The 13,333-nt window shown below is 40.4% G+C and overlaps 2 protein-coding genes across 4 annotated transcripts; both read right to left on the bottom strand.

The window, feature by feature from the left end:
• Positions 1 to 425: 425 nt before the first annotated feature.
• On the bottom strand, positions 426 to 5,607 carry LOC110375938 (C-type mannose receptor 2). 3 transcript variants are annotated; one of them, XM_064039981.1, is made up of 7 exons: positions 5,448 to 5,607; positions 3,694 to 3,804; positions 3,133 to 3,273; positions 2,751 to 2,945; positions 2,018 to 2,272; positions 574 to 784; positions 426 to 488 (listed from the first exon to the last, which is right to left on the bottom strand). In XM_064039981.1, the coding sequence occupies exons 1-7, from the start codon at positions 5,497 to 5,499 to the stop codon at positions 455 to 457; spliced, it is 999 nt and encodes a 332-aa protein (XP_063896051.1). In that variant the 5' UTR covers positions 5,500 to 5,607; the 3' UTR covers positions 426 to 454. The 3 variants fall into 3 exon arrangements, with proteins under 3 accessions (XP_063896051.1, XP_063896053.1, XP_063896052.1); XM_064039983.1 differs by having other exon boundaries at positions 591 to 784; XM_064039982.1 differs by having other exon boundaries at positions 426 to 784.
• A 545-nt stretch (positions 5,608 to 6,152) lies between these two features.
• Positions 6,153 to 9,549, bottom strand: LOC110375930 (macrophage mannose receptor 1). The gene is made up of 6 exons (XM_049849006.2): positions 9,392 to 9,549; positions 8,526 to 8,636; positions 7,871 to 8,011; positions 7,478 to 7,672; positions 7,136 to 7,390; positions 6,153 to 7,054 (listed from the first exon to the last, which is right to left on the bottom strand). Exons 1-6 carry the CDS (start codon positions 9,441 to 9,443, stop codon positions 6,825 to 6,827), a joined length of 984 nt encoding a protein of 327 aa, XP_049704963.2. The 5' UTR covers positions 9,444 to 9,549; the 3' UTR covers positions 6,153 to 6,824.
• Between the last annotated feature and the right edge of the window lie 3,784 nt (positions 9,550 to 13,333).

Raw genomic sequence — 13,333 nt, 5'->3', positions numbered from 1 at the left:
GTCATTGATTGACATGTTGCTAAAGTTTCGTAGGTGTACTTTCTTAGAGTATCTCAGGTATAAAGACTGACGGTGAAGGAAAACACCGTTCAAAAATGCTGGTCTAGACTGAAATACTTTATTTTGTTTGAGAAAAGGCATGTGCCCTGCAGAGAGACCGTGAAAAGATTGATGATGATGACATGGACGGGTTTACTTCATGCTAATGACCTGAGCAATTTGATTCCACAAAAAGTATCAGAATTAAAATTATTTTATTTTCGTAGAGCTGTACCTGGACTGACTGAGCTTTGATTAGTCCAAAAATGTGTCTAGAAATTACTACTGCGTGTGCAATAGCCTTAGTATGGCTTACTGTTATAAGTCCATTTTTTATCATATATTAATTTAAAATGTTATTGTTAGCGTAAAAATAAATAAATATCTTCTGAATAGATGCTTTTATTTGATTATTTTACTTATTCGTATAATCCTGCGCTTTACTGTCCCTGAAAAAAAATTCAAATCTTAAAAAAAAATGTTTTTATTTAATAACTCTTAGTTCATTAATAATATTAATCTTCGGTCTTAAACCTCTTATCAATTCGTACTTCTTCGTCTTTCGAAGGCTGGCAGACAGGTGGATACTCAGGGTCCTTTTCACAGATGAATACGCTTTGGGTCTCACACCACATGTCATCGAAGAGTGCATTGCGATATATGCCCCCGCAGTACTGGCCTGCAGTCAAATTGTTAGGTTCGCCAGAACCGAATAAGTCATAACCAGCTTCATGCAGCGTTTCTCCTGAAAACATACACTATATAAGAAATAGATTAGAGAGAATTAAAGGAGTAGTAGTGGATAGGGTAAAAGTGGTACGCGACCTGGGTGTTATGTTTGATTCGGTGTTGTCATTTAGACCCCATTACGACCACATTTGCAATAAGGCCAATCGTTTACTATCTTTTGTGTTACGAAATTCCAAGCCATTTAAAAATCCGCAAACACACTTAATACTTTACTATTCCCTAGTGAGATCTATATTGGAGTACTGCTCCTCTGTGTGGTCTCCGATATACAATAAACACATAGATCGCATAGAATCTATACAGAGAAGATTTGTCAGAAACTTAAGCGCAAAATGTGGTCTAAGACGTAAACTCCCCAATTACAAACAGCGCCTCACACACTTTCACATGAAGAGTCTTGAGAGAAGGAGATGGAATTAAGTGTATTGCATAAAATTGCCAATGGTTCTTTTGATATTAACTTACTTGACCAGTTAAGATTTAAGATACCCACTCGATCTGTACGCATTCCACAATTATTCAGTATTCCCTCTAGTAACAATAATGTTTCACAGAATAACCCGTTATCCAGAATGTGCAATCAATATAATACAATATGCGCTAAGGTAGACTTGTTCTTGAACAGTTTCAACGAATTTAGAAATTGCTTAGATAAATTGTAATTAATTGTTTTAGTCATGTATAAGCTTCTTAATATTAAGTACTTCAACTTTACTGTCTCTAACGAAGCATATTAATACTTGAATGTTATGTACAGGAATAATTGGACTTCAGATTTATGTACTGTATGCTAACTATTGTTTTTTCTTGATTGTCTTAACCTGTAGTCTGTCACTGTACTTATTAAATAAATAAATATGTGTCATCAATAATTGTGTCTAGTCGGTACAAGTATTTCTCGTCATCCTGTCTACCCTTATCCTAATTTTATTGGAGTCTGCGCAGCAGGTTTTCGTCTTCCACACTTTTCTGCTTGCCGTCATTACAGAACTCAATGGCTGGTTTCTAAGCACTCACACGAGAAAACGAAATTACGAGACAGAGTCCCAACACTGATCTTCGACTGATTCAGCGAGAGCGGAGCCCCAGCATTGATGATTAGAGAAAACCGAACATGCATCGTGCATTTTGAAAGGAAGATTCGTAACTAAAGTCCCGATACAAGAGCTCAGAAACGGCCATAAGTCTGCTTAATATACCAACTGCAGCATTAGGATTCAAGAATTACCATGAACTGTTCTCCAATCCCCCCATTCATCCACAGCGCGAAAGCCAATGAACGCTGTGTCTTTACCAAAATTTCCCGGAATGACCTCATTAGGATATCTATCATAGAGTTCTCTGATGACCTGAGCTTCTGTTTCACTGTTTATAATGAGAAGATGGCCGCCTTCAGCCGTACAAGTGAAGTCGGCACGAGAGTATGTTTTTGGAATCTTGTGGAATTTGTAGCAGCTGTTTGTCCTGTTTTCGTAGACGTATTCTGAAAACATAGAGTAATACAAATAACTTCTTAGGTTACAACATATATTATTATAACTCTTTAGCAACATACTCCTGTGTTTGCCTAATATATAGGTACACATTGCTCGTTCATGGGAGTAAAGCATATATATTTTATTAAAGTTTTGGTTTCGATTTTCTAAATTACAATATCTGGCATTACCAACATTATTGTACAGTCCCTTTGTGTTCCATAACTGCAGTAACTCTTTCAAATGATCTTATAGTAGTGATGATACCTACTTAAATAAAACCATGTATTTATGATGAGCTTTCAACAGCGGTATTACCCTTTCCCCGTGGGAACTCCTTCGCGCAACGGGATAAAAATAAATATCTAACACAGAAAGGAATTTTCAAATAAGGCCTGTAGATCCTGAGATAAGCTTGTTCAAGCCAATTCTTCAGCTTAATAACATTATTAGGATAATGATTAGAATATAGCTTGTAATATTTACCATCATCAACGGTACCGCACTTATTGGTCAGCACCTCCTTTTTCCCAGAGCGATAACATATGTACGGTCTAGTTTCCCGACACGATCGGTCGTATGCAGCTCCATTCATATTTAAAGTTATACATCTTTCTTTATCTAAAAAGTTATCTGGTTCGTTATTTGCCCAAACAATCGGGATTTCACTGAGACGTATACCTGAAAAACATGAATCAGTTTAAGATTTTGATATAGATACTTAAGCGGCAATGAGTTTTTTTAGTGGTGGTATATTAGGACAGTGAAGGCATCATTTCAAGGTTTCATGGTAGAAAAATTGAAAAGATAATGATCCCATTTTTGTTGAGACAGAAGGTATAGAAACTTTTACTATTACGTAACATACCATCAACTGTGCGATAGTTTCCAGGTGAGAGAGTTGCGTGGATCCCAGTAAAGATTTCCGTATCTTGTAAAAAGAAATTTCTCATAGTTTGCTTCATTGCAAATTCAATATCTGGTGTAGTTGGAGAAGCTAGTATTGCACCTGATGATAGAAATAAACCACTTGTCTTAAGGCAAACGATGAAAAGGTAGCGGAGTGTCCCATTGTGTTGTATATTGAATTACATATCTGCCTAGTCTTTTCCCATATATGTTGGAATCGGCTCCGTGGAGCTCCTTAATCCAGTTATCTGGATTTTGAACAATCCTTTGAAAAAAGACTGCCAAAGATGTTCAAATGACAGCCGGGATACCAATTAAGCGTCTTCCGAAACGGATAGGTCATAACAAGATGGTTACCCACCCATACGTGGATCGACCGCGCTAAACTTAGCCTTATGATCGATCGATACGCTGCTGCTACTTAATTTTTATTACATCATTACCTAATATTTGCTTTTTCTTATTGATATTTCTCTGTTCTACTTAAAATCAAACTCCGGTTTAGTTATCAGGAGCTTACCTTGAAGACTGCATCGTTGTCGAGCATCATACCAAGTCTCTGGGACTTCATAGAGTTTAAACCATCCCTTCGCCATTAAATTGTATTTGTAGTCACATCTGAATGCACATTCTGAAACATAAGTACCAAAAACTTATTGCACCAACTACATATTGACCTCTATTGAGTGAGGTTATCTACCTTGACCATTTTAATCTTTTGTTTTGAATTTGTATTGTGGTGGCCTTGTCAAGTATGAATTTAAGATATTTTTTAATCTACTTGCGTATAGATAATACTAAAATGCAAGTGGACATCAATGACTGATGAAGAAAAATATAGTGATAAAGCTAAAAGCTTAAAAGTCTAAAATCGACGTAGAGAGTAGACTCGGTAGTTACTGTTAATTCTGTAGGAGAAGAAGCAGACGTCGGTGTTTAGCAGAGGGATTGGGAAAAAGCTGGTTCAAAGAGTCCACAGAAAAGATGAGAAGTAGTAGATTGTCATGGTATGGGCATGTAATGAGGAGAGATGATACGCATGCAACAAAGTGTGTGCTAAGTATAGATGTACCAGATGGAGTGAGAGGAAGAGAAAGACCTAAGAAAAGATGGATGGATGACTGAAAGATGACATGAATAGGAAAGGACTGAGTGTCAGTATGACGAGTGACAAGGAAACAATGGAAGCGGAAGACGTATTGCACCGACCCCAAATAAAATTGGGAACAGGGCAATAGGAAGAAGAAGAAACGAGTCCACTGCATAATTATATTTTTAGACCAATAGAGGATTATCGAATTTTTGAATAGGTATCAAACTTAGGAAACTGCTTCAGCTGGGTAAAAGGAACTGGAAGTTCTCCAAAAATATTTTTGAACTGTCACACTCCTAGGCGAGGTCTTTCCATTTTGTTTCCACTTCTCTCGATCTTAGGGTCGAGTTAGAGTGTACTTTAGGTAGAACAAAATTAGGGCACGCCATCGTGGCGGTAAGTCCCCTCTTTGAGGAGTGGCTCGGGAGGAGTCATGGCGCCCTCACGTACCGCATGACGCAGGTCCTCACCGGACACGGTTGTTTCGGGAGGTACCTGCACCGAATCGTTCGTGAGGAGGCGCCCGGGTGTCACCACTGTGCGGACAGCCCCGAGGACACGGTGGACCACACAGTCCAGGTGTGCCCCGCATGGGAGGGGCACCGCCGGGTCCTCGTCGAGGCTTTGGGCGGCGGCGGCCTCTCGCGTCCGGCCCTGGTTCAGGCCATGGTCCGGGGCGAGAGGGAATGGGATGCCGTCGCCTCCTTCTGCGAAGCGGTCATGCTCGAGAAGGAGGAGGCGGAACGCCAGAGAGTTCGCACCTCTCATCCCGGCCGCCGCGCTGGACCAGGTAGACACCATGGGCGCCGGGTGTCGCGAGATGACTCCCGGCCACCGTAGGCGTGGGTCTGTGGGCGGTGAGTTCGGGTGGCTCATCGACCCTCTGTCTTTCTAGACGACAGACCCGTGTCGACGGCGCGCGTTGTTCCACGCGCTCCTCAAAGAGATGTCAGCAACCAGCGGGGCCCAGCAGGGCCAAGGCCTGCCGGGGCTGCGGGTTGTTCGAAAGAGATACCGCGGCCCTGGTACATAAAAGGCCCATGACGGAACACGACGGTTTTTGGTCAGTAAGAGTCTGACACTCCCTCTCCGCTGCTAACCCACAGCGGAAGGGGTCATTTGATGATTTTTGACGTCGTTAAAAAAAAAAAAAAAAAAAAGTTTGATAGGAATCCACTTACCTATAGAGATAAAACAGAATGTAAACACAAAACACTTAATAAAATTCTTCATGATGAAAAACTTATATTATGTAGGTACGTGTACCATGAAGTTCGGTTACAGTATTTATAAAAAAGTTACAAACATCACTTTTTATATCTCCTGTTACGTAAATGGTTCTGCAGTTTTTGAGATAGTGTCATATTTTAATCTCTGGATTAAAGGTTATCAAATCATATCATGGAGAGAAAAATGACTACCAGAGATGTCATAAAGCAAAATCTCCGATGAAAATAGCGCGCAAAAAGCGGGTGTTTGAAGGACGAGGAACATTACAAGCTCCGCCCTTACAAGCCTTCTTTGGAATCTGCAATTCATCAAGCAAAATCTTTGACAGATTGGTTTTGCTTTGACATAGAACCCTACCGTATCGTTAGCGCTAGTAACTGATCACGGCTCCGTACGTTGCTTGACCGACAAGAAGGCGCTTGACCTACCTTTCTTATGGCATCTCCGCTATCTTGCCTTCCTCTGTGGACAATATACTCTATCTTAACTTTTGTGTTTTTTTTCCTCCAAACGAATCATAAATATTTTTCCTGTTGCCTTCTTTAAATGTTCAAACCTCGTGATTTATAGCGCACCTAGCCACGTAGTTCCCATCAGTTAAAGAATTTTAATCATCAGTTCAGAAGTTTTCTAATCATTGGGACACAAACAAATAATACAAATACAAATATTCTTTATTGTGGTACATAGGTAAACAGTGAGTTGTTACATGGCTTTTAAATTGTACACAGGTATGACCCGCCATAATGGCATACAATAATTTTAAGGTAAAAATAAATTTACATAATATCAAGGCTGCAATTAAAATTATAAACATAAGTTATAAACTATAAACATAAACATAATTATAAACTCAATCAATATTAAATAACATCATCAAAATAATCTTACAGATTATTTTAACATTTGTCTATTAACAATTTAAATAATTTCTTTTTATACCTCTAATTATGAAACTCTAAATCTCTAATTGTTTTTGGCAATTTATTATTTTACAAGTATAGATTACAATTTCTGACTAAAAGTATTACACAATCGGTACATTTTTGAAAATTGAATACAGCATATTCCCGCCATGCACGAACAATTCAAGTGGCTGGTATACTTTTATGGTCCTGAATGAATTGTTGGTCACACTATGAACGCCACATGTGGAATACACGCCGGCTCGCAAGACTCGATCTGTCACACAAATCCGCGCATGTGTACCATACATACCCCTTCCCTCCCCTCTACCTGCCACCTAGAATTGGTACCTGCAAAGCAACTCAATGATCGTAACGATAAAAAAGATATGGCGAGAATTATACCCTACTACGCTGATATTATTAAACTTCGTTTTTAAACCGCTTATCAATCTCCATTTCTTCATCAGTCTTAGGCTGGCAGACTGGTGGATACGCTGGGTCTTTCTCACAAATGAATGCAGCTGGTTGATCGCACCAGAAGTCATTCAAAAGCGCTGAACGATAGATGGACCCGCAGTGTTCACCCGGACTTAAATTGTTAGGGTCACCACGAGAGAACTTATCGAAACCAGCCTCTTTTAGCGTTTCTCCTGAAAATTTAAACATCTAGTTAGCATAAATATAAATCATTATTGAGATCTTCTCCATCAAAGACTGTTTAAAACCATTACCATGAATTGTCCTCCAATCTCCCCATGAACCCCAATCGTGGAAGCCGATTATAGCTACATCTTTGTGAAAAGTTCCCGGCATTGATGAAGCAGGATATTTAGCAAAAAGTTTTCTTAATACTTCCGCTTCTTCTTTACTATTTATAATGGCAAGATGGCCGCCTTCAGCCAAACAAACGAAGTGGGCACGATCAAAAGTTCCTGGTACTGTGTGGAACTTGTAGCATTTTTTGGTATTTTCATCGTAGTTGTATTCTGCAAAAAAACATCATTACGACTTTTTGCTTAGATGGATGTTAGTAAAAATAAGAGGTTATCTATGCAATAACTTAGGATATTTACCATTATCAACAGTGCCACATCTATTGGTCGGCACCTCCTTTTCTCCAGAGCGAAAGCAGATATAAGGTCTGGGTTCCTCACACATTCTGTCAACTGCAGATCCATTACTGTTAAAGGTTATACATCTCTCTTTATTTCCAAAGTTATCTGGCTCATTATTGCCCCAAACTAGGGGAATCTTGCTAAGAGGTATACCTGTAAAAATTAATCAAATTAGATTGCAAATCCCTCATTATTATTAATCGGACCAGTAGTTTCTATAGTTCGTTCCATCAAAACATACTAAGTCTTTAAGTTTATTGTATACATATTTCTTCTATTTTATCTCACTTTTTTTGAGAACCGAAGGAATTTCCTATCTATAAATACAATTTCAATTACTACGTAACATACCATCAACCGTCTGATAGCTCCCAGACGAGAAGGTAGAATGTATTCCAGTGAAGATTTCAGTATCTTGTAAGAAGAAATTTTTCATGGTGTTTCTCATTTCAGCTGCCATTGCCGACGAAGTTGGAGAAGCTAACACAGCACCTGATGATAAAAGTGAACAATTCGATAAAGCAATGAAAGATTTAGCAAGCCCTGTGATACAGTTATGGTAAGATTATCATTCGTAACCCTATTGCTATTAAGGCAGTTTGTTCTATAATTTTAGAAAAAGATGAGACTATGTTTTTACACAATAAATTATTTCAGACTATATTTTTGGACGTAGCGTACATCCAACGCTTAGACTTGACCTTTGTCAGATCGTCGGGCCACCTCGTTGCTGATCAGATTCTTCCATTTTGATATTATTCCCATAAAAATGTCAGCGATAAATTAAGTGATAGCAGAGCCAATTTTCGGTTGACAATTTATTTTGAAGGAAATAGTAATGATAGCTCACGATGGATGGATTGTATATAGGTCGATATTGCTAGAAAGAAAGTTACTTGTGAGAAAACGGAAGATATTATGAGAAAACGCCTCCTCCTATCAAAATTTGGATATTGGCAGGCGGATGATGATGAACTACTTTTTAACACTAGCTACATGAGCTTACCTTGAAGAGTACAGCGAAGTCGAGCATCTTGCCAAGTCTCAGGTACTTCGTATAGTTTGAACCAGCCTTTCGTCAGTTGACGATATTGGTAATCGCATCTAAAAGCACATTCTGAAACGGGCACAGAATTAATTTTTGTATGATGATATGTAAGGCAAATGTACATCAAACCATTAAAACATGAGTCCTGTACTTTGTAAGATGAAAGATAGTTTTCATTTATCAAACAATCGCTGTTTTTTTTAGATTTTGGCTGAGTTAGAGGAGTTTTGCGGAACATTCCAGGTCATCATTACATTTTAGCCCACTTAGAGGACAGTCTCAGTGACCACGCCAATACAATCACCCTCTTTGGGCATAAGGCCCATCTAAAATATACCCTGCTGTTTATTTTAATAATTCCATCCTTCAAAATTTGCCAAACGCCAATGCCGGATTTTTATAGACCCTCTACTGAATCCGAATAGACTCACATCTACACATCAGACGCAAAACGATGATAAAATATTTCTTATTCTGTCGACTTACGCCAAATATTGGAGGTAAGGTGTAGTTTTTTGCCTGAATTTTCCTACTTCTGGGCAAAGCTCTCCCCATTTCGTCTCCACATGTCTCGATCTTTCGAGAGTTTCCATCAATTAGGGTCACAGTGTAATTAAATTCGAACTAAAATTAAATAATATTACAAAATGGAGCCCTGATGATGGAAGGAGACCTAGTGGAAGACCAAGGAAACGGTGGAGAGAAGACTTAGTCATCATCCTCACAAACTGGCCACATAATAGGTACCAGAGGAAGATGGAAAACTATGGGCCTTTGCCAGCAGTGGGACAGCATAGACTAAATAAAAAAAAAACTCGACTTACCTGTGTAGATAAAAAATAATAGAAACACAAAACTCTTAATAAAAGTCTTCATGATGAAAGTATAAGATATGTATGAGTATCATGAAGCTTGGATACAGTATTAAAGAAAGACACACCAACATCACTATATATACCTCATGTTTTGTATACAGTTCTGCAGTTATTGAGATAACTACGTTTAATATCTGGATTAAAGGTTATCAAACAATACTAATTGTTGTTTTTTATTGCCGAAACAATTTTGACAAAAAATTCCTGTTGTTTCTTTGAATGTACTTTCCTGTACGTAAAAACCAGGTTGCGAATGCCGCCTAGCAATTACTCTCCAGCCTGAAGCAGTGAAGCGGGGTCTAACCTATGCCGGGGTCTTCACGAAACCAAAGGAAAATATCTCGCTTAGTGACTTCGGCATCTCGGGCATACGGTGCAAAACAACAGTTACCGATGCTCCATTATTGGATATGACTGCCTCGTTGGTCTAGTGACCACTAGACCAACGAGGCAGTTGGCAAGCGCGGCTGCTGTGTTCGAGGTCTCGGGTTCGATTACCGGGTCGGGCCGAAATCGCTTTGTGGGTTTTCTTAAGCTTTCACAAAGCAGCCCGTAGTCTGGAAGTTGGTGACTGATTCACCCGTGCATCGGAGAGCACCTAAATGTCGGTACTGTGCCTGATCTCTTTCCGGTCGTGTCGGATTGCCGTCCCATCGGGCTATGAGAGTGAAGGAATAGGGAGTGCACCTGTGTCTGCACAAATGGTTGTGTACTATAATATGTCCTGCGCAGCTGGCTGATCTTCTTAACTGAGAACAGCCGCCCTGGCCGAAATCGGCTGTGGACGCCATTATTATTGGAAATCTTGCGGGACAAGTACTCAAAAGCCATAGATTCATGGTAAACTTTTGCTTATAAACAAAGCATCAACATGTTTTTAAGTACAATTACTTATGGACCCTGTCGGGCACAGCAAAGTTAGTTTTTAGAGGAGAGGATGAAGAGCGCTTTTTAAACATAAAAATATTGAAATCAATGTAGAAAATCTTGTATTTAGATGTTCAAGGAGGTATTATTTCTGTGTAGATTTATTTAATAATAATAAGGGGATAGGTCTCCCGCCTCTTGGCATGCCTTCATCGGCCGGTCAGAGTGGAGTCGCTAGAGTAGGGTTAGCAGCCCGCTCGGAGGGTAGGTGCCTCGTGGTAAATAGCGAGTGGGCCGGTGATGCTGGACCCACAGGGAGCGCGTGATCTGCGTTGTAAGTCCGCCGAGGTATCCTCACCCTTCAGCCGCTCATGTACCTGTTGCCCTCTTGTTGCTATTCAGTGACTGATTCCCGAGGGCCCAGTAAGTGAGTTGGCGAGTCTCCACCTGCCATTTTTACGTGTGCAAACATTGTTATCGGCAGGTGCCATAGTTCCCATAGTCTTCCCATTCCTAGTCCACTAACATCCTATCACAATAGCCCAAGTAGTTTTTCGCCACAGTTAGCAATAGTTTAGCACAGAACCGGGGATTGTCCTTGGGTACATTTCTATAGTGTATACAGGGATAATCGTCGGTTTTGTGTCGACATTTCATTAAAGTTGTCTCAAAAGGGCTTCAGCGTGTTGGCTTCGGCCCCACGTTTGCCTCCCAAAAATCCGGGACTCTGTAGTCCCGAGGTCAGAAAGAGATAATAATAAGGGGATAGGTCTCCCGCCTCTTGGCTTGCCTTCATCGGCCGGTCAGAGTGTAGTCGCTAGAGTAGGGTTAGCAGCCCGCTCGGAGGGTAGGTGCCTCGTTGTAAGTGGCGAGTGGGCCGGTGATGCTGGACCCACAGCCACTCATGTACCTGTTGCCCCCTTGTTGCTATTCAGTGACTGATTCCCGGGGGCCCAGTAAGTAAGCTGGCGAGTCTCCACCTGCCATTTTAACATGTATTTAATACATTGTCATCTTCAGGTGCCGCGTATTTACAGAGTGTACATAGCCAAAACGCATCCATAGGAAACTGCTCGCTGATATTTTGTAATGCTGTTTTTTAATTTGTGCAGGAGGTGCCATAGTTCCCGTAGTTTCCCCATTCCTAGTCCATTAGCATCCCATCACAATAGCCCAAGTAGTTTTCATCCATATTTAGCAATAGTTTAGCACAGAACCGAGGATTGTCCTTGGGTACATTTCTATAGTGTATACAGGGATAATCGTCGGTTTTGTGTCACCATTTCATTAAAGTTGTCTCAAAAGGGCTTCAGCGTGTTGGCTTCGGCCCCACGTTTGCCTCCCAAAAATCCGGGACTCTATAGTCCCGAGGTCTGGTAGAGACATAAAAAATCGTTTATTTGCATTAAACATGGTATACAAAGGTGTTCAATAATAATAAATTAGGTACAAGCATGTTTAGCTAAGATGAACATAGCACGCAAAAATTTTAGGAAAACTAAACTATTTAAGGCATTTAACTATTATATAGTTGATAATAAAAGAATAGAATATACATAGAATTTATTTCCAGCGACAACCTTATTGCTCATCAACAATATTGTTAAACAAAAGTTTACTAGGAATACGGGGCTAAGATCGTAGTCTAGTGAGTCTGATGCTGTGTGTTTCTGCGTGTGGGACAATCCCAAAAGCACAAATAAAATCGCTTTGATAAAACACCCTTATCTCGTTAGCACGCCTGTTTGCAGCTGGCATGATATAGTAGGAAAACCCAATTTTGAGATAACATTAAAAAGTACAGGGTTCAAAAGGCGTCTTATAACAATCTTACTAATGGGACCTAGGTAGTCTCAAAAATTATACAGCCACATAAAATAGCAATCACTAAACTTAATTTATTCCGAAGTAGCCCGGATTATTTTTGTATAACTGACTAGAAAAACTCAATCAATGTTAATTTATTGGCAAACACACCACAACTGCTGCCAATTAAAACACAGCATATAAATTTCTTATTTAGCATACTAATTACACTATCGATATTCGCAACTGGCAACAATTAGCGCAATTAATGAACAAGTCAAATAATCAGCACATAGACAGAGCCGGATTTAGCAAGCAGGGACTGTTGCAACTTAGCTATTTTAGCTCTAGGCAACGGTTGGAGTTCTGCCCATAGGAGGAATTTAGCCTACTGCTGGCCAGACGGGTTGATAGAGGGTTTTTTTTCGAGTTTTCCTTCTCTCGCACTGGTGTTCGGTGCATTTTTTGACTCCATTAGTCGACTTCTACGATGGAAGAAGGGGTAGCGTCATATGTATTCTTAAGCCATCGCTACACGGCCAAACAAACGTAGTGTAGGACGTCCTCAGACACGGTGGAGTGATGACTTGCGCAAGACGGCTGGCAGGAGCTGGATGCGAGACGCCGAAAATCGATCTCAGTGGCGTGCACTTAACGCCTATGTCCAGCAGTGGACTGCGATAGGCTGATGATGACGGTTGGTGCAATGGGACGGAGTGTCAGGCTTTTACTGACTTACAAACCCAACTTCGATACTTCTGGAGTTCTTTTTAGCTACAAAGGTGCTGTACCGCCCAGGATGGCGTCGATCCTTAAGGAAGAATTCCATGCATCGAGACTGTCGCAGCCGCGCGCAGCCTACGACAGTCGTTGATCGCTCGCGACAATAGCCAAACAATGAGAATGTATGGCACCGCTGCCGAGGCTGCGGCAGCGACAGTCGCGATGCACGGAATTCTACCTTAAATGGGTACCTAATACATTTCGGCTAAAAAAAGGCCGCATTTTTGGTTAGTTAATGAGAAATTATTAAACAGCTACTCACGCTATGGTTGTTGTGGAGAGTAACAGACTTTTGCCGACTAAAACTCACCTACATACCTTCTAGAGCTCTTTATATACTAGAGTTATGGTAACTCGTGCGAACAATCCCGCAGAAACGGCGTTTTTTGTCCCTAAGTGTTCCTCTAAGTAAGAAGTCCCCTAGTAGACTCAAGG

This window comes from Helicoverpa armigera, chromosome 21, assembly GCF_030705265.1.
Source record: "Helicoverpa armigera isolate CAAS_96S chromosome 21, ASM3070526v1, whole genome shotgun sequence".
NCBI classification, from domain to species: Eukaryota; Metazoa; Arthropoda; class Insecta; order Lepidoptera; family Noctuidae; genus Helicoverpa; species Helicoverpa armigera.
Note: the sequence above shows the minus strand (reverse complement) of the source record. Positions and strands in the feature narration are given on the sequence as shown.

Excerpts from the sequence above, each read along its gene's own strand:
- LOC110375938 (XM_064039981.1), bottom strand. The coding sequence starts at position 5,499 with ATGAAGAATTTTATTAAGTGTTTTGTGTTTACATTCTGTTTTATCTCT. Across the intron at positions 2,273-2,750 it reads GTGCGGTACCGTTGATGATG|AATACGTCTACGAAAACAGG; the intron begins GTAAATATTACA and ends CTATGTTTTCAG. Across the intron at positions 489-573 it reads GAAGTACGAATTGATAAGAG|GGACAGTAAAGCGCAGGATT; the intron begins GTTTAAGACCGA and ends ATTTTTTTTCAG.
- LOC110375930 (XM_049849006.2), bottom strand. The coding sequence starts at position 9,443 with ATGAAGACTTTTATTAAGAGTTTTGTGTTTCTATTATTTTTTATCTAC. Across the intron at positions 7,391-7,477 it reads ATGTGGCACTGTTGATAATG|AATACAACTACGATGAAAAT; the intron begins GTAAATATCCTA and ends GTTTTTTTGCAG. Across the intron at positions 7,055-7,135 it reads AGATTGGAGGACAATTCATG|GAGAAACGCTAAAAGAGGCT; the intron begins GTAATGGTTTTA and ends TTAAATTTTCAG.